The sequence below is a fragment of the Amphiprion ocellaris genome, chromosome 24 (assembly GCF_022539595.1).
Source record: "Amphiprion ocellaris isolate individual 3 ecotype Okinawa chromosome 24, ASM2253959v1, whole genome shotgun sequence".
Lineage (NCBI taxonomy): Eukaryota > Metazoa > Chordata > Actinopteri > Pomacentridae > Amphiprion > Amphiprion ocellaris.
The window spans coordinates 20,747,298-20,770,830 of record NC_072789.1 but is presented as its reverse complement, the minus strand read 5'-3'; the positions used below and the strand labels follow the sequence as shown (position 1 = coordinate 20,770,830).

Below are 23,533 nucleotides of genomic sequence, written 5' to 3'. Positions count from 1 at the left end.
CACAAATCCACATTAATCTGTGCGTCTTAATCAGACATGAAGGAGAAACAGTGGGATTAAATTACCCAATATGTTCCTCCGACGTGTGCAGGAGTCAAGTTCAGGAATCTTATTATTCACCAGAGATCACTTATGGATGCTGATCAGCTAAAGATGCTTCAGAAGAGGAGGGTCGAAGGTTGATGATCGATGAGGAGCATAAACTGGAAGGTGACCCACAGAGAGGCCACATGAGATATCACAGCTTCATCTTCCCCCCTGAGGTTTCCGTAATGAGACAGGAGGAAGTGGGTTTGGTGGGAGGGAGGTGAGAGAGGATACAGGTGGAGAAGAAAGAGCCCAGACACACCTGTTTCCAGTCTTCATGCTAAGCTAAGCTAATCTGCCACTGGCTCTGTACTCAACTGTCAGACTCTGCTTTTTGTGGCACCAAGTTGTGCTTTAAATTAGTTAATTTGAGCTCAAGTGGGAATATTTTCTTATTGTGTGACTTTTTTTTCTCTAAATCCGCATAGCAGCAGAGTTCCCTGTCTGGCTTCTGTTATTATCACTCATTACAAGAAGCCTGAGCTGCAACAAGAAACGTCCCTTTTGATTTAAACCACTTAGACCTCTGTGCGGTTTATCATTTTATCTATAATTTAAAGCCTATGCACTGAAACAGCTTTTTATTCCTCCACAGCATTGCGTCAAAGTTGGTGTTTCATTGATCCGGCCGATTAAAAAATGGCCAAAGTGGCAGTTTTAGTTGGTTTCTTGGATCTTTGCAGCTAAAAAATCCCAACTGCCTTATGATGTGTCCAGCGTGTGATGACAAATAAACCCTTCACGATGCCAGCCAGAGCGTTTTAATCGCACCGAGTCGAGGTGTAAGCAGTTTAAAGGCGCGTTGGCACAGCTGGATTTTCTTTCGATACAGCTTGACAGCAGCAAAAGGCTTTTTTCCGTTTGTACCTCAACGATGTGCTGAAACTGCGATAAGAGCCTCCTGCTGCTCGTCATCTTAACCAGCTCACCGAGGCTTTTCTCGTCTTCCTGCTTTGGTTTTACTTGAAGCTGATCTGCTTACGTAATCAGCCCAAATATATCCATATCTTTTTGTGTCGGCCGGTTTTTAAGTGAACAATGGCACCGAAAACAAAGCCCCGCTAATCTTTCCGTCTTTAGTCTCCTGCATGACCACACGTGTTGAGCTAATCGGTTTAACGCAAGACACGGCTTTGCCTCGTTGTACACAAGGACTTTGAATGTACACAAGTGACACTAGAAAGGCAACAAGCCGCTCAATAAATAGGACTATTAGCACTTGTTGGGTGATGTAAAATCAAACCAAAATGGCTAATAAATTTTTTTAAATGGACCAAAGATTGTGCAAATTAGCTCAGACTTATCCAAAATGCCTAACAGTGTTTCCAAAAGTACTCAAAACTTGACCTAAATAACTAAAAAACTGTACAAAAACCTGTTCAAAATGATCCAAGACCCGTGTTTGAGTCTGACTGCAGCAGTTTAAAGTCTATGACATAGAGTCATAGAAACGATCATCAGTACCCTGGATGTGTTTCTGTTTCAGTTTGTCCAAAATAACTAAAGTATTGTTCAGGAGGAGCCAAATATTGTGCAAAATAGCTCAAACGTATCCTAAATGCTTTAAAACCTTTACAAATTGGCAAGAAAGTTGCCCCAAATCCTCCAAAATACTTAAGAATGCCTAAAAGCATTTCCAAAATTACTCAAAACTTCACCAAAATAACTCAAAAACCTGTCCAAAATTATTAGACCTCAAAATATCAACCAAAACTACCAAAAAAATGTCCAAAAAAACTGGAGACGTCTATGAGACATCCCATAATACTGATGCTCAAAGCTGGTGATACAGAAACAAAAGCAGGGTTTTGGTTTCAGATTGTGACACCTGGAGTGTAAAAAAGTGGTAGAAATGATGTGGTTACAGTTTTTAACACAACTCAAATGTGTTGTTAAACCCTGAAAGGACTGATTAAATTATGAGGCTCAGAAATGATGGATTTAAATGACCCAACAAGTGCTTTTAAGAGTCTTCACCTCCTTGTGTATAACAGAGTAAATATATTATAGTTTCAGACAGTAGAACAGCTGCAGTTTTACTGTTCAAAATGTGATTATAGAAGAAAATCAGGCTGGACAAAAATCAGATTTTGGGTTCAGATTGATTAAAACTGATTTGATTGCACTTATTAACAGAACTCAAATGTGTTTTTCAGCCCTGAAGGTAAAGCTGTGCAAGGCCTCATAAAATACACTAAAGTTACTGCAGATAAAATAATCAGCTGATTCACTGACAGATTTTTTTATTGAATGACCTTGTTTGTCTGAAGTTATGGAGGTACTTCAGCTATATTTGCTCTCTGGGCAGCCTGGAACATTTAAAAAGAGTCGGTTGGGGGTTTACGACTCCCCTCTCCTCCACGCCAGCCGACAGGTGTTCCCATGTGAAATGTGAGCCGGCATTGATCAGGACGGCGCTGGAGGCCTGGGGGGCATCCGACACCGCCCCGGCAGATCTTTTAACGCCGCAGATCCAGTTACAAAGGCAGGAGGACGAAATGAGAAAGCCGTCCCTTGTGCTCGTCAGCGGAGGACAGCGGCGTTTAATAATAGATCCCTGCACAGAGGCGGAGAGAATCACTCCTGCAGGGGACGTAATCAATCCTCCCATCTCAGAACCTTCAGCCATAAAGCTGGGAAAATAAGGCTTCTTCAGAGATGCTCCTTCAGAGATACTCCTCCACCTCCATCCCCTGTGACAGACACTAGAAATCATATTTAATGTCGGCCAGATTGACTCAAAAATTCACCAAAATACCTCAAACTTATCCAACGTCCCTAGAAGAGTTTCCAAAATGACTTCAAAACTGTCCAAACGTGTCCAAAATTAGCCCGGGCTTGAAAAAATTTCCCAAAATGACCCCCAAAAAAATGTCCAAAATGAGCCAAAAATTGCCCAACCTACTGCAGACATATCCAGAATGCCTCAACACTTTTCCATAACCAACTTTGAGCATCAATATGATGGGATGTCTCATATTTTGAACAGTAAAACTGCAGCGGTTAATGTCTAGGACAGAGTCATAAAACCAGTTATTGGTACCATGGATGTCTTTCTGTTTCAGTTTGTCCAAAATAATTTTTAAAATGTTCAAAATGAGCCAAAGATTGTGCGAAAGGGTTTCCAAGATGACTCAAAACTTAATAACCCATAAACTGTCCAAAAACCTGTCCAGAATTGTCCAAGACCTGTAAAAATGAACCAAAATTTACCAAAAAAAATGTCCAGTTACATCAAAATTGCCCAAAATGACTCAGAAATTCACCAGAATACCTTAAAAAAAACTGTCAAAAAATCTGTCCAAAATGTGCCAAGACCTGAAAAAATTACCAAAATGACAAAAAAAAGTCCAAAATGACTCAAAAATTATCCAATCTTCCTCTCACGTATCCAGAATGACTCACAGCTTTTACAATCAATTTTCCATAACCAACTTTGAGTATCAGTATTATGGGATGTCTCATAGTTTGAACAGTTAAACTACAGCAGTTTAATTTCTATGACATAGAGTCATAAAAAGAGCAATTGGTACCGTGGATGTGTTTCTGTTTGTTTGTCCAACATGACTAAAAAAAAAAAATTCAAAAAAAAAAAATTTCAAAATATCCAACCTCCCTCAAAATGTTTTAAAACCTTTTCCAAAATGGCAAAAGTTTGCCCCAAATTCTCCAAGATGCCGCAAACCTATCCAAAATGTCTGGAAGTGTTTCCGAGCTTAGTCAAAACTTGACCAAAATAACTCAAAAACCTGTCCAAAATGATCCAAGACCTTAAAAAATGAACCAAATAATGTCTAAAGTTACATCAAAATTGTCCAAAATGACTCAGAAATTCACCAAAATACCTCCAACTTATCCGCATCTAGAAGAGTTTCCAAGACTACTCAAAGTTCGACCAAATTAACTCAAAAACTGTCCAAGAACCTGTCCAAAATGATCCAAGACCTAAAAAAATGAAACAAAATTACATCAAATTTATCCAAAATGACTCAAAAATTATCCAACTTACCTCAAACGTATCCAAAATGCCTTAAAACCTTTTCCAAAATGGCAAAACATTGCCCCAAATTCTCCAAAATAGCTCAAAACTTCACCAGTTACACAAAAAACTGTCCAAGAATCTGTTCAAAACTGTCAAGGACCTGAAAAAATCTAACAAATTTACCAAAAAAATCTCTAAAGTTACATCAAAATTGTCCAAAATATCTCAAAAACCTTCCTGAAACGTATCCAGAATGCCTCAGAACTTTTCCAATTGATTTTTCATCACCAACTTTGAGCACCAATATTATGGTATATTTAATAATTTGAAGTCTCCTGTGACAGCCAATAAAAATCAGCATGTCAGTGAATATTTAACAGCCGGCCTGATGATCCAAACCTGCCTGCTGCTGGTTTATTATCTAGAAATGTGAGATCTTGTGCAGCAGGAAACCAAAAAAACAGCAGCAGCGTGTCGTCAGTTTTACCTGCAGAGAACCAGTGAGGGTTTCTCAAAGTAAATCCTCCTGTTAGTTCCTGCTGAGAACAAGCAGCGATTGATCCGAACCGAGGAGGAAAGTGCAGTTTCATTAGTTTCATCCCACGCTGCAGCTAAGAAGACGTTTCAATCAAACGGCATCAGCTAGAAACTAAACCCAAGCAGAAACAGGAATATTTGTCTAAACAACCTTGAAGATTTGGTAAATTAGACTCGTAACAGATTGATTTTTTTTCACACTTGAAGCAAGAAAACAAGCTGCTGTGAGGAAACACTCAGAGGTAGAAGAGGAGCTTTCAAACACCAGGCTCCAGAGAGGATTTTCACCACATTTTAGGGGTTTATTTTTCAACTTTTCTCACGAATTTTCACTCTAGCTCCAAGGTCAGCTGCCTGTATTGTTTAACTGTGCAGTTTCTGGTTTATTTTTCCTCACTGTGGGCTCATTTTTCACTGCAGTATAAAGTCCTGCACCTCTATAGAAACAAAACAACCACGACTAGAAGCAGAGTGAACTTAGAAATGTCTTCTGACACAACTATAGTGCCACAAACCACCAAAAAAGAAACAAAAAAGTAGAATTTCTTGGATTTTTTGCCCTCAAAATACTGAGAATACATGGAACCAAAATTTTTCCAAGTTACCGATACTGCAAAAGAATTTAAGAAAGACGTTTCACCATGCGGAATGTATCTTCCAACAACTTGCTCCTCTGTATACCGTTGTTTTAGCCATGCTACATTTATTTTATTGATCAAATATCTGCTATTTTTCTCATAATCTCGCTTGTGAACACTGCCTGCAGTTCAACCGAAAACACTCATGGCTTCTCATTTGCATCATGGAGCACAGAATTTTTTTTTTATTTATTAATTTTCTTTTACAGGGTTTGGTGCAAACAGGTTATTTTTGGTGAATTTTAAAAGAGGCATGTAGAATATAGTCATTTTTAAGCATTTGGGGGGGGGGTTAAGTTCAACTAGCATCGTAAAAGTTGAGAATGCGACAGTTTTTTCTGTTATAGTTTCTTCCGCTGATAAATGATGTGATTTTGGCAATTTATCAATCCTTTTATTAAAACAAAAAAAGCAGGTTTTGAAGTACAGGGTTGCATTTTTGGTGTTGTATATTTAGATACGGTTTATATTTGTTACGCTACAATGTCGGATGCTCATACGGTTTCAGATAATGTGGTAAATGTGCGTAAAGGTAATCCATGTGAGTCAAAAGCTGCTTTGAAAACTCCAACAGCCACCACTTCATTCAGTGTTGCTCACAACCGCTGGGTGCAGGCTTCCGGAAATTAGCCAATCAGAGGACAGTGGGCTTTTAACAATGGTGGCCTTGAAGAGACAGCAGCTAAAACAGCTCATTTCAGACAGATAATGAGCTTGGAGAGTGCATAATGGAGCAGTGTGAGGTAAATATGGATTTTTTGAATTGTGAAGCTGCTCTACTGGGAGAATAGAAATAAAGAGCAAAACGTCAATAATTTTCACCCCAAGTCTGAATGTTGACAGTTGGGCTCTAGATGTTGATGAGCACCAGTGTCCAAATGTACATTCCTGCTGTATTAATTAAAATGCATGAAAAGATCCAGCTTATATTGATCTTGTTGAATCTCTTGTGGTTGTTTTGTGTCTTTTGCATGTTGTTTTATGGTTTTCAGGGTCTTTTTGTGGTCATTTTGTGCCTCTTGTTTTGAAGATGCAAACAAATGTTCAGATTAACGCTGCGATGTTCCCAATGGATTCAGTGAGAAGTTGCAGCTTGAATGAAGCTCATGTGATCATAGAAAGATCAAGCTGTGTTTTCAAACATCACTTTAAAGGGAGTTTTCATTCCAGTTTGATGCGTTGCGAGTTAAAGCTCCTCAGCGGCTGCTGAGCTCCTGTTGTTTCTCTGTTGGTTTGTTTTTGCTTCCCTTCCTCCTCAACCTGCCTCGTATTTACCTCTTTCCTTTGTCTTTCCTGGCTGTCAGTGTAATCATCCACCCTGTTCCACTTCTCCTCCTCCAGCTGAAGCTTCTACTCATTTATCTGACAGCCGTCTGGTCAGCTGTCAGCTCCGTCTGTCCGTCTGCTTCAGGGCTTCCTGCGAATCTCAAACCCTTCGGATGCTTCGGCCTCTTGTGGAGCCGAGCGTTTATCTATTTTTAGATGAGGTTGTTGGTTAATATGGTGGGAAAAACAACCAAAACCAGGCTAAGGACGGGACATAGATGATGAAATGTGCTGTGGTTCACATTCTGGCTTTTTTTTCCTGAAGTAGTTCTGCAGGTTTTCAGACACTGCTGCCCTCTATTCTTCCTACATTATACATAAATGACATTTTCCTCCGAATGTCAACATCGCTTTTCTGTGCAGAAGATGTAATTTTATGCTCCACGTGACTTCGATGCTTTTCAATTTTCGCTCATTGATCACAGATGACGTTTTTGAAATGCAGATCGGAGTCAGAACACTTTTTCAGATGTATTTAAGTGAAGGAGTATTGATTGGTTTGATTAACAGCGGTGCACGCTGTGCTGTTGAATCAGCTTCAAATGATGTAATATCCTGCAAATACTGGCTTTACATGTTGATTTAGGATTCATTTCGGCTAACAAGGCTGCAGGTGGGATCTAGAAATAACATGCAGATTTATTTTTCCCTGCAACTAATCGATTGATGGAATAGACTGGATTATTTCATCCTTTTTTTGAAGATTTTACAGCTATATTATCCACTTTAATGGCTTTATAATTATATTTTTTTTACCTGTTTGATTGTATTTATCTTGCCTCGAACCCCAAAACCTGTCAGCAGATTTGAAAAGCAGGTTTTCTTTATTAAAAATTTGCTTCAATTACAGCATTTGTTAGAACGAGAAACAGTGAAAACGGGGAAAAAAGCCGGATTTTGAACTTTCTGGTAGTCCTTGATTTATCATGTGTGACTTCAGGTTTCATCAGGAAAATTAATCAAACATAAACCCAAAGTCTCATTTAAAAATTTACTAAAACTGAGCCATTTGCACGAACCAGATTCTGCAAAAAACAAGAAATTCTGCAGTCTTTGTTGCAGCCAAAAAGCCATAACTGACTTCGACCAGCAGTCATGTGACAAGAATTCAGTTTTCAGCTGAACTGCAGGCAGTGTTTAGGAGACAACTATGGAAATAAATAAAAATCTCAGTAGTGAAATATTAATAGTATGTAGATTTACCATTTTCTTGCAGTTTTGGTTAAAAAAGTCACTTTTTGTAAAACAAATAATGAAAGAAATTCAACTATAGTTTTTGTTTTTTTATTTCTTTCATCATAACTTTGTCATATTGCACAAAAAAGACATTTCTGAATTCTCTCTCCTTCATTATTGTTCTGAAAAATGAGCCCACAGTGAGGAAAAAACTGCTAAAAAAAATAAAAAATTACAACTTGGGGTTCACAGGTTTAGCAGTAAAGTAACTGATGCTGCTTTACATGTTTACAAGTGAGTTTGAAAGTTGGAATCCGCTTTAACTTTCATTTCACACGATTTATATGCAAATACATTTCATTGACAGTGCAGGAAAATTGGCTTTTCAATTTAAAACACACACTGATGCAGACGTTCCTGAAGTTCTTTCTTGTTCTAGCGTCTGTTTTGCGAGATAAACCTCAGCGCAGCTCTTTTGATGGAATATTAAATAAAGTGAAGAGTTGATGTGGATTCCACAGAGGAACTGAAATGTAAATGACTCCAGCTGGATCTGGAACAACAGCTGACGGCGTCCTTGAGCGAGACGTCGGCCTTTGACCTCCATCTGCTGCAGCTTTGACGACGTCTCAGAGCCAAAAAACGCAAAACAAAAACTCAGATCCAGTGTTTTCCACTCGCCGCTCCGCTGACCTCTATATCGAAGCACAAACCTCCTCGTGTCACGCTTCTTTCTTTAATCCTGTCCGGCTTACGACGCCACGCCTCCTGGCTTCACATCATTTGCAGACGTCTTCAACCCGACCGCCTCTATATTTAGACTGACACCTGTCTGACGCCTGAGTCAGCAGACGTTGCAGCGAAAAGCCAGGTGGTGCGGAGAAAATCATTTATCATCTCGGTTTGGTGTGAAAAAACACCGACCTGGACGCTGCAGGTCACTCAGGTTAATTAACTTTATTGCAGACCTGCACGCTTTAATAGAAAAAGACAGAAGAGAGATAAACGGGTGTAAAAATGCATCATGGTAATTAATTGAAGTTTGACGGCCTTGAGAGTGTGAGGTTATAAGGAGTAAGGTTTGGCAGATTATATTTAATTACAGTATTTCGGAGCTGTTTATGGCGATAAAAGTGTCACATTTTTAAAAATTTAACCCTCTGAAGCAGTATTTGGGCGATTCTTTGCTCCTGTCACATTTTTACTCACCGTTGGTTCATTTTTCACTGCAATAGAAAATCCTGCAGCTCTGTAGAAACAGAACGACCATCAATAGAAGCAGTCAGAGCTCAGAAATGTCTTCTGTGAAGTATGACACAGTTATGGTGCCAGAAATCATGAAAAAAACGCTCAGTGTAAAGTTGATTTTTTGGAATATTTATTCTGCAAAAATTAAAAGACTGAAAGACTTGAAAGAGAATTTTTGTCACACAATTGCACCTAAGTCATTAATGGCTTCATGGTTAGACTGATGATCACAGAATTTTTAGTTTTTTTACAGAATCTAGTTTATTTTTGGCAGATTTTTTGTAAAAAAAAATAAAAAATAAAAAAGAAACCTCTAGAATAAAATTATTTTGATGAATGTCACATTTACCAACAGATTCAAGGAATGTCAGAAAGTTGAAAATCCAATGATTCTATCTGTTTTTTCAGTTTCAAGCTCGGATAAATAGTGAAATTTTTGTTGATTTTCTAATATATAACAAATCTTTCAAAGTCAGAGGCAGGTTTTGGAGTTTTGAGGATTAAAGCAGCAAAATATTACCCAGATTTGGCAAAAAAACACACAAAAAAAAACCAAACTGTGGACACCCAATTAAATAAAGAAAAGACAAAAATTGAATTTGACAGAAATTATTGTCATTTTAAAATATATACACTAAACAAACTATTGACAAAACTATGTACTAATCTGATATTTTATAGTTCAGGCTGTTTTTGTTGTGCATTTTTGAGGGTTAATCGTTAAAAATCTTAACAGAAAAGATGATAGAAAATAGGGTTAATAATGAAGTTTTTATTGGTTACACTGCAAGTCTGTTGAATAAATCTTGCAGTTATTTACTCAGTACATGAGATTTATTGACATTAACGTCTGTTTATTGCAATAGTTCTGAGTAATGTAATTAATCCCCTCTTTTGGCAGCAGCTCCTCCACTTGAACCACATTAAACATTTATTTATCAGAGGAAACTTCAATCCAAGCTGAGCTCTTTGACTTCAGTAGAGTCTCTGGTTGCACAAGTAATTCATTAGAAATGATTAAACACTATTTATACACAGTCTTATATGTTTGTTTTTTCATTCTAAAAGTACAAGAAGCAACTTTTGAAGTGAAGCTTCTCTGCAGGTTTCTGCCGCTTGACGTCAATAATTAACTAATCGATCGATCGATCAGGTCTGTGGTTTTCAATGGAAACCACTTTCCAGGAACGTCTGATCACACGTCACGGGTTCGGTTTCACCTGAAGCGAAGCTCCTGAGGCTCTTCATCTCCGCAACTCGATGCCGATAAGAACTGATCTCGGACGAATTAGACGTTGCAGACAGACTCGTGTTGCATTTAAAACCAGAACATGTTGAGATGCTGCAGCAGCAGAAAAGGAGCTGCACTTTATTTACAGTGTTTTATATATTTAGTGTCATTTTCTGTACTTTATTCCCTCCAAAAGAGAATCTACAGCCATTTACTGTAAGCTGTCTTTCAAATGCATCATTTACTTGCTTTAAAAATACAAAATCCTTAAAATAGTTTTAATAACAGTTATTGTAGGGCCTCTGAAGCAGTTTCTGAGCATTTTTTGTCGCGTTTTTACTCACTGTGGGCTCATTTTTCACTGCATTTCTATGGAAACAGAACAGCATTTTGTGGAATAAACCATAAATCAAACTAAAGATGAAACAAAGGTGAACATTTTGTGTATTATTTATTTTACGTACTACATTTTCCAAGTTCTCACACATGTACTAATACTAAAGGATGCTCTAGATATTTAATTTTGGACATTTTTACAACCTCCACAAACTGTTTTTCACACTAATCTGCACAGATATTTCACCATGCTGAATATATCTACAACTCGCTCCTCTGTTTGCTATTTTTGAGCCTTGCTGCATTTATTTTATTGATCTTTTGATACTATAGATAGTTTAATGACTTACATTTTGAACTTGTTTTTTTTTGCATCGTCTCCTCTCTGCTCTGTGTAAACACTGCCTGCAGTTAATCCAGAAACTCAGTGAATTTTTGTTCCGTGATGGTTAAACACAACTGAATCAGTAATGGTTTCAAAGTTCTGTTAAAAAGTGTAGAATTTTTTTATTTTTACAGAATCTGCTTACTTCTAACAGTTTTTTTAATGCAGATTTTTATAAATCAGACATGTAGAATAAAGTGCTTTTCTGAAATATCAAGATTTTAGGTTTGGATTTTTATTTTCCTTTCAGTCTCTACTTTGCTTGCGCTTCAGCCGAATACTTCCTGAATTTTTGTCATGTGACTTTTGGTCACTGCTGAGTCACTAGTAGCATCTTGGATGCATTAAGAAGCAGAGAATTATTAGATTTTTACAGAATCAGGTTTGTACAAAGGATACATTTTTGGCGATTTTTAATAAAAAAGACTTTAAATAGTTTGAGCTTGATGAAATATCATGATTTGGTTGATTATTATTAACAGAACTGCATCTGAGCTGATTAGTCCAAGTTGAAAATCTAAAGATTCTTTTGGTTTTATGCTTTATAGCTCTGATTGTTATTTTGGCTTTTTTATTTATTTGTTTCTTTATTTTAAAGAAATACGCCTCTAAAACCCACTTTTGGTTTTCGAAATAGAATAAAACCTAAAAAAAACCCTCAACCAATCACTTGATCCACTAATCATTCCATCTTTAATTTATAGTGTTTTTAAGGTGACCAACGATAAATTAAGGTAACATTTATAATCCTGTCGTGTTGGTTTTTTTTGTGTTTTGTTGCAGCAGCGTGACTGTAAACCAGATAATTTAGCAGCAGAACGTCACTCATCATGAATCTGAGAGTGAGTGACGGACAGGCGGTGAAATGAGAATAAAACGAGGCCTTTTTCATGCAGATTGCAGTGTTGTGGTGGCTGGAGTGTGTGTGTGTTTGTGTGTGTTTGTGTGTCTGTGTGAAGCTTTGAAGCTGCAGCTGACTGACAGAGAGGCTGAATCAGTAAAAACCACTCGAGCTCCATCAAATTAAGTCGATGCTGCACACTTGAAGGTTTCCTCGTAAGGAAGAAGAAACTGTTTTTTTTTTTTTTTGCCGTCTCTCTAGAATGAATCCGAATGCTGTTTCCTCCAAAATGATTTACATAAAAGCACAGAACTTGAAATTCATTTTTGCAAAATGAGATGGAGATGTGATAACAGACGCTGGAAATAGCAACACGCCGGCCGTCTTCGAGGCAGTGACACGAGATCTTTTAATGCAGCAGAATCCACTTTAACCCCTGAAGCTCTGAGCTGCTTCTTCACTTTTTGACCCTGAAAAACTCAGTAAGATAGAAAAAGAGCTCAACAACCGAAGAACGATTTTAAATACGAGTGCAAGAAAACGACTTAAAAGCAATAAAATATACACAGATGTGGCCAAAAACTGATGTTCGCTTCCACTTAGAACAGAATAAAACACAATTTCCTCCTCTTATAATATTAAAATATACAATAAACACTACAAATATAGACTGAAAAAGATGCCGTTTCACACCTTTTTATGCTCTGATTGTAGCTTTTAATGAAATTTGTAAACCATCCTTTGCAGCAAGGAATCTAGTTACTACTAAGAGTTTATTTTTAATTTCTTCTTTTTTAATTTATAAATGAGACACGTAGAATAAAGTGATTTTATGAAATATCAAGATTTTAGGTCACTAATTTGCTTCCTGAATTTTTGTGATGGGAGTTTTAGTTACAGCTTAATCACTAATAGCATCTTGAATGTGCCAAAGAGTGAAGAATTTTTGTGTTTTTTATATAATCTACTTGCTGCAAAGGTTTAATTTTTAGCAAATTTTTAAATAAGATGTGAAATACTGTGAGTTCGATGCAGTATCACAGCTTTAAGCTTATATTTGGTTAATTATACCAACAAAACTGCATCTGACGTCCAAGTGGAAAAGATTCTTTTAGTTTTTGCACTTTGTGGCTTTGTTGAATGCTGTCATTTTGGCTTTTTTCTTTATTTATTTATTTTAAAGAAAATATGCCTTTTAAACCCACTTTTGGTTTTCGAAATAGTAAAAAAAAAAGAAAAAAGCTCCAGTTTGCTCAGGTCAGAGTCATAGCAGGACGTTTAAAAACGCTTCTTTTCTTTTTTCTGTCCTAGTTTCTTTCCTTCCTTCCTTATTTTGGTCTTTGCAGAAAAGATGAATCTTAAACAGCAGCATCCTGAATTTAACATGATTCATCTCGTCTGACCAGCGATTACTCACAAATATGAGAAACGTATGTGGAGAGAATTCACTGCAGAAACTACACGTATATAAATATGACGCCTTACACAAACGCTGTCCAGGAAATAATAAACACAAGATGAGATTCACATGATGCTAAATGTTTGACAGGAGCCGATTAAATCTTTAATAATCATCCAAATTGATTTCAGACGAGGCCAGATGTTCTGGCACCATCAAACCTCATCCACATAATTCTCCGCTCTTCCTGGAAAATGTTAATTAAATTAAATGAAAATCTGTTTTGTTGTGGTTTGCTGCACAATTCTTGATTTTTTCGACAAAGATCCTCTAATATTGCCTTCGACAAACTGGCAACAAAGGAAGGAATACGATTGTTGGATAAGAAGCAAAGAAATAGGAAGGAAAAAGGAGGTAGAAAACGAAGAAACAAGGAAGCAGGAAAGGAAATAAGATGTTGGCCTGTGCAAAGCTAATGACTGTAGCTCCTGTTTGACTTTGTACTTTTCTACATTAGAGAACTGAAATATCTTCGGGTAAAATTCCTAAAAACTTGTGTTTACACCCTGATGGAGTTTGTTTGGGTCACAGTGGGGAAAAAACACAGATATGCGTCCACTTGCCGGCTTTCTTTCTGGGGCTTTCGACAAAGAAAAACCTTTGAAAGGTTCAAACCACAGGACCGAGCCTCGCTTTGATGCTCCACATCTTATCTCCGGATTCACACACAAGCTGCATTTTTCCCTCAGTAAAAAGGAAAAACATCTCAGTGGCTGTTGTGCCTCTTTTCAAGAAAAAGAACTTCTAGCCTGGGGTGTGTTTTCCAGTCAGCTGCTTTTATTAAATCTGTTTAACCCTCATTTAACCAAGTTAGCCGAGTAAGAACGCAGCAGCCTGAGGGGCAACATGACTTATGGATGCTAACGGATTATTTTCAGACATCGTTTTCTCACTGCTTTGGTTTTTCCTATTCAGCTTCCAAATCACACACACAAAAAAACCCCAACGTATTTCCTATCTTTCATAGTTTTCTCGTGAGACCTACCTTCATGAAGGTTATATTTTATTTAGCATCACAGAAACACCTCTTTATATAGATTGCATTACTCTTCAACAAACTCTAAAATGATGAAAACATTGTATAAAAAAAAAAAAACTAAGCAGATTTTACCTAGTTTAGAAAAATAATCTGAAAAAAGATTTAAATCTGGCAGCAAGGGTGCCATAAAAATTGTTCAAAGCTCTTAAAATTTAAAAAAAAAAAAAAGAAAGAAAAGAAAAGAAAAAAAGACGTAAAATAATAATATTCTGTAGTTTTGCGGTAAAAATACGGATTTTTTTAATGTGGACAGTATTACAGTTTTGGCCTGTTTTTTTTCTTTACATTAACCACCTAAATTACTATTTTTTTCTGTGATTTTACTAAATACCAGATGTACAACATGTAAAAAAAACAGGCAAAATCTGTTAAATAAAAAAATACCTTTTATATATAGTAATAATTTAAAGATTAATATACTTTTGTCTTATAATTAAAAGCATTTTTTAAAAATACTATAAAAATGGTGTAGTTTTACTGTCCAATGAGATTAAAAGTACTAATTACCACTCATAAAAATACACATTTTAAAAAAAATTTGATTTATTTTTTGTGATTAACATGTAAATTAATACTGTTTTCCCGTGATTTTATTACATATTTTCTATAATTTAACAAAACATGCGAATATGAACAATTACAGTAAATTTTTTTAATAACTGCAGTAATTTTTTTTAAATTTAAAAAAAAAAAATGTGTGTGTAATGTGTGCATAAACTTTGTTCTGAAGAGCCAAAGAAAGTTGTTTTAGAAAATGAAGTCTGAATGGGCAGAGTTTTTGTTTCGTCAGCAAGGTCATCCAGCGCCTTGACGGTTCCTCCTAAACAAAAGGTGATTGGAACCACTTTGTTTTTTGATCGGTTTTCTGCTTGTAGTTTGTGGGTCAAGGCTTCCTTTTAAAAAATCTGGAGGTATTTCCAGGCAAGACAATATCTAAAACTTCTCCAGTGTTTCCTTCCAGTTGGAAAACCTCAGATGGAAGACACCCAAGATGTATCCATGAACCTTAAATCAACATTTCAACTTGTTCTTTGCGCTTGAACCTAAATGTAAAAATGGTTATTTTTTTGGTAGATGCTGGTTGTAATTTCTTTCAATCTGGGAAATGATGTTGAAGGGAGGCGAGCTTGTATCACATTTTTAATAAAAACATTTTTCACAGATTCCAGTTACTGAACTACTCTGTTGCCATGTTGGTTTTACTTGTCCACTGACTGAAAATTAAAGCTCTTTACCATCTTGTCTTGAAAAACCCCATTCCACGCTGACCGTCTTTCTGTCTTTAACCCCTCAGGCGTTGCTGAAGATGGACTGCCAGGGTCTGGTTGCCAGGTTGGTCTTGGATTTCGTCCTGTTGACCACAGCGGTGGAGGTGGCGTCCCGGTGGAGGGAGCTGGCTGAGAAACTGGCCCGGGTGTCCAGGCAGCAGATGGAGGCTTATGAGGCTCCACATCGTGACAAGAACGGCCTGCTGGACAACGAGGTAAGACGGCGTTATTTATGGTCATTTAAGAAACTACAGTTCCCATTGAGTCAATGAGTTAGTTTGTTACTGCAACTGTTTGGCACAATTTGGCAAAATAGCACCAGTGAAAGTATCCAAATTTGCTTTTAATACCACGTTTGTCATACATCCATGGACGTATCAACAACTCAGTGGATTATTTGGTTACCAAGAAAAATTTTTTAATTGTGATGATTCTCGGGCAGGTTCTGCAGTTGTTGGGAACCTCCTTTTTCAAACCGTTTAAGATATTTATTCCATGCATTTATTCCAATAAACATAAGAGATAAGGTGAGGTAAGGTAAGAGGTCATATCTTCAGGTTGTCTAAGTTGCATGAATATCTAAAAATATAACTGCAATGTCTGTCCCTTGAGATTTTACTGATAAGGAAAATATTTAATGTAAATTTCAGCAAGTAAACGTTAAGGATTCATGGCACCATAATTGTGACCAAAAGATGTGTATTAAGGCTGCAATCATTCTTTGAGCGAGCCAAAGAAATGGGCCAAACTACTGTGGCTATCTTCCCACTGATGCACCTTCAGTGTCTTTGCTTGACCCTTCGTGCCACAAAAGTCCTCCCCTTGAGGAAGTCATCAGAACAGGATAGAACTTCATCAGGGAAGTACAGGAAACGCTTGTCCAATCTGTTGCTGTCTGTTCTTGAAATAACATCTTGTCTATTTTCCCTGACCCCTGCCCCGAACCTTTCAGTCCATGTGGAAACCGGCCTATGACTTCCTGCTGACGTGGGCCGCCCACGTTGGCGACAGCTACCGAGACGTAATCCAGGAGCTGCACCTCGGTTTGGACAAGATGAGGAACCCCATCACCAAAAGATGGAAGCACCTGACCGGCACGCTAATCCTGGTCAACTGCCTCGATACCCTCCGCAGTGCCGCCTTCTGTCCCACCGGATATGGAGACTTTGCCGTCTGACCATTCTTAAAGGTTCAAGTCTTCATCTTGTGGTGGAGGTTTCTGGGGATCAGTACTTTTTGGTTTAAGACGGTACTGAGGATACCATGACCGGGATGGATGTACAGCTTTAGGTCAGTCGGATGACTCTTGAGGCTTCCCTCGGCTTTTGATCTTCAGGTCGGATTTGTTTCTTGTTTCACTGCAGGTAGAAACGCCACGATTCTAGCACTGGATAAGTCAATGTGAAACTAGAGCATCTGCCTCTTTGTGTTTTTTATCCTCTATGTTGTTCTCTCTCTCCATCTTGCTTTGTCTACCTCTGCTCTCCTCGTCTCTTCTCTACCTCACCCTTTTGTCCTTATCACTTTGTCTTTTGATGGCGTTCTCTATTAAATCCAGTCTGTTTTTGTATTTCTACCTTGTGTCCATTTTGGTTCCGTGAATTGCATTTTCAGATATTTGTCGTTGTTTCCGCCGCTGTATATTTCCTTCGTTCACCCTCAGGACAACATCAGAGACCTCAGCCACTGCAGTACAGACCTGTGCATACTGTGACATCTCCACCATACTTATAATTTCATTTAATCCCCAAACAGAACTGACTGTTTTCTTGATCTTGACTGTTTGACTGTTTGCAAGCCAAACTTTATACATAAACAACTTCTGTCTCCATTTCTGATGGGCAGTTTTTAGTCTTTGACTGACTCTCACTCGCATTGTTTTATAAAAGAAGAAACAGTGGATATTTAAAATGTCTTCAATCAGAAGAAATTTTCAAAAAAATGTTTCGTACATTTAGAGTTTGTCAGTGATTAGCTTGCCAAAAACGTTAGCCCAATGCTAACGTCACATTCAGTAAAGATACTTTATATCTGTTGATGCAAGATATACCTATATTTTTTTATACTTGCAGCTAATATATTATCAGCAATGTTGTTGTTTTCTGAGCTTGGATTCTCTTTTAGTGTAATCATTTTTCATCATAAAAAAAATGGAAAAGTTGGACATTTTGAGAGTCAAAACTCCAATCTTGCAATGTTAAATCGAGTTAAAAAAAAACATTTTTTAGTTGAACATCCATATCCAGTCCTCAGTTCAAAAGATGATGCTACATACTCCAACAGACTGTTAGCTAGCTAGTAGGCTAGCATGGATTATGGGCTCTAGCAGGGAGTTACTTTCAAGCATAACTTTGATTTTACCTGGAGAAATTAGCTAACAATGCTAATGATGCCGCTGTCTGGCAAAGTCAATGGCTAAAAATACACTGTTAGCTAGCTCATAAGCTAGCATGGATTAATTGCAAGTTCAAAATACTTGTTCCGTGGATATTTTAATCTATCATTATGTCATGAAGACATTTCTGAAATGTATCTCAAAATGATAAACATGGAAATGAATGCATACAGTGCACAACACCATAATGAGGACTGTCTGTGTTAGCTAGATGGTTAGCTAGCAAAGATTACTTACCCTATTTCTGTTTTACAGGTTTCAAACTGTTCTACAGACTGATTGTTTTATTTGTCACGATCTATGTCAAGAAGACAGCATAAATGACAACATGGACACTTACCCTTTTAATTAAATATCAAAATCTGATCATTTTGGCAGATGACAATGCTACATCTAGCTACAACATGTAGCATTAGCTGGCTGGCTTGGATTTTATGCATTTCTTCCAAGCGCAACTTCAGTTTTCTACATATAAAACATCTGCTCAAACACAAATGTTTTGATTTATTAGACATGATATGTAGAAGACAGAACTGAAATGCATTTCAGAATAAATGAAACACAACATGCAAGCTACTAAAATTACTGTCAGACATTTCCAGAACAGACCAAGATTATAATTATTTACATTTTGCACATTTTACCAGATGGATCAGAATATATTTAACTTAAAGACACATCAGCTCTTACAGCCAGACTAAACCTGTGTGATTTTTATTTAAATTTTTTTAAAGAACTGTGAAAAGTACACATCAGAAAGTTAGTTTTTGTTAAAATCAGATTTTAAAAAGCCTTTTTATTTATCATTTTGTGATCTCGACGAGGATCATCAGTCAGCTTTGATGCTATTGATTGATGCTTGTATTGTATAATTTGTGTTTTCACTTCACGCTTTTTCTTGTTTGTGTTCTCTATGTTTTTGTGACTGCTGCAGTGTTTGGAATATGAACCTGAACTGAACAGAAAATGCGTGAGGAGTTTATATATTTGTATCGAACGAGTATTGACACATTCGTAAGTGATGCTGTTTCACCTGTGAGACGTCGCAGATCTGAAATCTGTTCAGTTTTTCTGTTCAAAAAGTATCAATAAAACTGAAAACTTTTAAAAATGTGACGAAAGACCCTAAGCGTGTATGTGCAGATATTTTCTGCAAATAAAATGAACTCTCTGAACTCCAAAACTCACTGGCAGGTTTAAAAGACATGTTATCTTTTTTTTTAAAAATGCCAAAATTACACCATTTATCTGAGCTAAAAGCTGTAGAAACCGAGATAATGGTGAGGTTTAGCAGTTCCTTTGGTAAAACGAACCAAATCTACGCTTAAAATTACTTTATTCTTCATATTTCATTCATAAATCTGCCAAAAAAACTGAACTAAAACTCGTCCAAAATGATTAAAATTGTCCGTCATGACTGAAAATCTGGTATTTTAAACACATTTCTAATAATTTTGGACAGTTTTAGGCTAAAAAGACAATTAAACCTACTTGATCAATAAAATAAATGCAGCATGGCCTAAAAACAGTAAACAGAGGAGTAAGTTATTGGAAGATACATTCAGCATGGTGAAATGCCTTTCTACAGTTGATGTGCAGAGACTCAAAACTGGACTAAAACTTGTCCATAATGACCAAAGATCTGTCATTTTAAACACATTTTGAGTCATTTTTGACTAGTTTTGTGCTACTTTGGTCACATTTCAAATAATTTTGTACAATTTTAGACTTGAATGACAACTAAACCTACTTGATCAATAAAATAAATGCAACTTGTCCCAAAAACAGTGAACAGAGGAGCAAGTTGTTGGAAGATACATTCAGCATGGTGAAACATCTTTCTACACCTGATGTGCAGAAAATCAAAACTGGACTAAAACTTGTTCAAAATGGCTAAAATTGTCCATAATGACCGAAGATATGTCATTTTATACACATTTTGGATAATTTTAAACAGATTTTCGAGTCATTTTAGTTGTTTTTGACTAGTAAAATATCTATTTTTTTCCGGTATTGGTAGCACCTGTAGGAACGTAAATGGATAATAAATAAGTTCAACTTTTGTTTTAGTTTTTTGAATTTTATGTCATTTTAACAGTTTTATTGTGCACATAGGACATTTCTGAGCTCTCTCCACTTCTAGCCATGGTTGTTCTGTTTCCATAGAGGTGTAGGACTTTATATTGCAGAGAAAAACAACCAACAGTGAGTAAAAGTGTAACAGGAGCAAAGAAGCTGTTTGGGGCGCACCGCATCTGTAGCATGTTTTGATTAGCTTAGCACAGCAAGGTAGTTAGCCTAGCTCAGTTGAAAGTTTCAATGAAGCTATAATGTCTTATTTTGTACATTACTGTATGTTAACTACAAAAGATAAAGCTGTTAGAAGGTATATTTTTGTTCCTTCTTTCACTTTTTGTGCTAACCTCTGCAAAACACATGCAGGACTTATTTCTATGCCGCGAGCACAGAGATGAAACTGACACCTATTTTCTCATCTGAATTCACCAGTTAAACACATCTAAAAATGTCGGATGTTGCCGTTGTGTCTCCATTGTGATTCTTCTGTCAGCACTCGAGCGCCCATTGCAATGCAAATGTGCGTTGTGCGGAGCGTTGTGTGACTGTCGTCGTGAAACAATTCCTGCGTGCAAACACAAACCGAGAACACATTCACACATGAGCGCACAGCCTCGTGTACTCACAGCACACATGAGCGCACACAGATTCGTCCTCTCATTCCAGTAATCCTCACACACACACACACACACACACACACACAGTTTAATGTACTTAATTAAAGCAGATAATTATTCTCCCTCAGAGGACAGGCCACCTTGACAGTGTCGTCCTTTGCCTCTCGATGATTCACCCTCTACATTCCTGCTCGTCTCCTGGATACAACTACAGACCAAGGCCGAGTCCATTTGTGTGAATGTGCCTGCTTTTTACTGCTAATTTATTTTTGAAAAAATCACGTTTAAAACCGTTTCAGTGTAATAATAATAGTGATTAACTAAAGTTGAAGAAAAAAAACTTAATTCTTGTAAAAACAAAAAAAATCTGTGCTTTTAGCTCATCTTCTTGGCTAGCTGTCGCAGATGATGGATTAGCAAAGAGAAACTCACCATTTGTTTGTCTACTTTTAACCCTCAAACCCTCCTGTCACATTTTTCCTCACTGTTTTCACTTTCATATAAAGTCCTGCACCTCTTTGGAAACAGCTGAAAGTAGAGAGAACTCAAGGATGTCTTCTGTTCAGTGTTACACAGTTGTAACGTCATCAACAAAAAGGAAAAGCAAAAGTTCAAAAACTGAAGAAACCTTGAACCCAGGTGCCCAAACATGTTACCAAACCGGTGCCAGAAGGTATAGATATTCTACAACTTTTAGTTAGTTTCAGCCCAATTTAACTGGCAAGTCTTTGAATTTTTATCAGGTGACTGTTGCTTGCAGCTGAGTCAATAATGGCTTCTTAGTTGTGTTGAGAAGTCCAGAATTTTTTGTTTTTTACAGAATCTGCTGAGAGCAAACGCTTTAATTTTGGCAAATTTTTAAATGCTGAGATATTGTAATTTTACACTTAGATTTGATGAAGACTTCTGACTGAGCTGTGCATCCAGAAAGATGAAAATCCCATCATTCTGTCTGTTTTTACAATCTTTAGCTCTTATAAATGTGTCACTGTGGTGATTTTAAAAAAAAAAGATGTGATGACTTTCAAACCCACCAGCAGGTTTTGGGATTCATAGCAATAAGCTGTTAATTTAGTTTGAAGTGGAAAACCTTTGTAATAATTGATGGGGTTTTTTTTTGTTAAACTTGTTAGCAAACTGCTTCTTATTCATTCATGCAGCAGCTGTTCCCATATCCACTTGGTAAGTCCAATATTCCACCTCTTTTAGCCCCGTTTTTGGTCTCCACCAGTTCCCGAAGGAAAAATCTGGCTTTTCAGCTGCTAATCTGTGACTGTGTCAGCTTTTTACAGTTTTTTTGTGATGTAAAAGCGTAATTTTTTTGCCTAGACATCTAAACGACGAGCCGAAAGTCACTGTAAAGCATCGCAAAGCTGAGGCGAATTTCATATTCATCTGATTATTCTCTGTACCCTCAATGAATAATTGATGTGGTCACATTATAAAAGTATACTTTAGTAGACTAATATTTAAATCAGTGAGCCTTTTTAAAAAGATTTCATTCTCATACAGTCCATTAGGAGGACACCTTTCGTTCTTAGCTTCTAAATTAATCCTTTAAAAACGCATTAATCACCTGAAACTATGTGCCTCCATTTCCATATTTCCTTTGCACAGAAATAAATATTCACAGGTTCCCTTCCACATCCTCAAAGCCGTCTCACCTGGTGTTTTCTTCTGGGGAGCGACAGCAGAGCAAAGTCTTCCTATCACCTGACACAGCTCTTGAAGTTTCATGAATCTAAATATGGAAAATCTATGGTTTGAGCAGATTTAGCAGCTTTCAGGTGAAACGCTGTGATCATCTTCCCCGGGAGACGAGGTTTTATTCTGCCCGGCAAATCACAGAATCAGAGATGTGAGAGGGAAACTGTGGTTTTCTCCTCCCTTCGTTAATTCAGGGCAAATTGGCCGGCGTTTGAAAATGCAAAACAGGTGGCGAGATGAAAAGCTCCGTCGCTGTTTCATCTGCCATTGTTTTCCGGAGTTTCTGGAGCAAACGGCTCGTGGAGAAAAGAAAAGACCCTTGAAAGATAATGAAAAAAACCACATAATACGACTCCTTCATCTTCATCTTCTCAGGCCTTTAGCTGCAGAAAAACAGGAAGGCTTGGTGGTTGTGTGGAAACATCATGAAACCTTTTTATTTGATAGATCAGCTATAGAATCTCATCAAGCTAAAAACCAGAAGGCCAAAGTCACCAACTGCTTCCTCCTAATGGGACCAGCCAATGAAAATGTCAACACATGATCCTCTTGTTGTGGTTAATCTACACAACGTTCCTGCCCAGATCATGGTCTGTCTTCTTAGAGACGTTTTATTAAATTTTGGCGCTAAAAACTGCAAAAACTCAAATATGTCTTCCCTGAACACAAATCTACGATACTCTAAGATAATCAACATTGAAGATCATTTCCAAACCCAGTTATTATTCCTCCATATTCTCCAAAGTTACTGATATCCATAAAACCTGATAGCTACTGCACTGATTTGGCTTCAATTTGTTTCATTTCCAGTGTATTCCAGTGTTTATGAAGAGTACTGTGCTCCAAGTAAAATTAGAATGTTTTGAAAAATAGTTTGATCTCATACAAATGCAGTAAAAAATCCCATGTTTTTGTTCTAAATTGACTCAAGACCAAAAGTAAGGAATTTTTTTGAAAAATAAATAATGAACAACACCACGTTCAAACAAAAACTGCAGTGATTGGGCTCTGGCTAGTTACCGCTAGCTGGTGAATTAGCCTTTGCGCATGCTAATTTACCTCTTTTCTGTTTGCTTCTTCTTGTATTGTTAGAATTACTGACAAAAGTACTTTTATATCACATAAATAATAAATTGAATCATATTTGGGGATAAAAAACAACAGATACAGTTGATTAGCATGGCT

General features: G+C 37.1%; 1 protein-coding gene across 2 annotated transcripts in view; it reads left to right on the top strand.

The window, feature by feature from the left end:
* Positions 1–19,061, top strand: part of LOC111570748 (SH3 domain-binding protein 4-A-like) — a 38,527-nt gene extending 19,466 nt beyond the window's left edge. For both annotated transcript variants that reach the window (XM_055008651.1, XM_055008652.1), the window contains 2 exons: positions 15,580–15,768; positions 16,506–19,061. In XM_055008651.1, the coding sequence (XP_054864626.1) occupies positions 15,580–15,768; positions 16,506–16,730 (414 nt within the window). In that variant the 3' untranslated portion in view covers positions 16,731–19,061. The remainder of the gene's footprint in view (positions 1–15,579; positions 15,769–16,505) is intronic.
* The last annotated feature ends 4,472 nt before the right edge of the window (positions 19,062–23,533 follow it).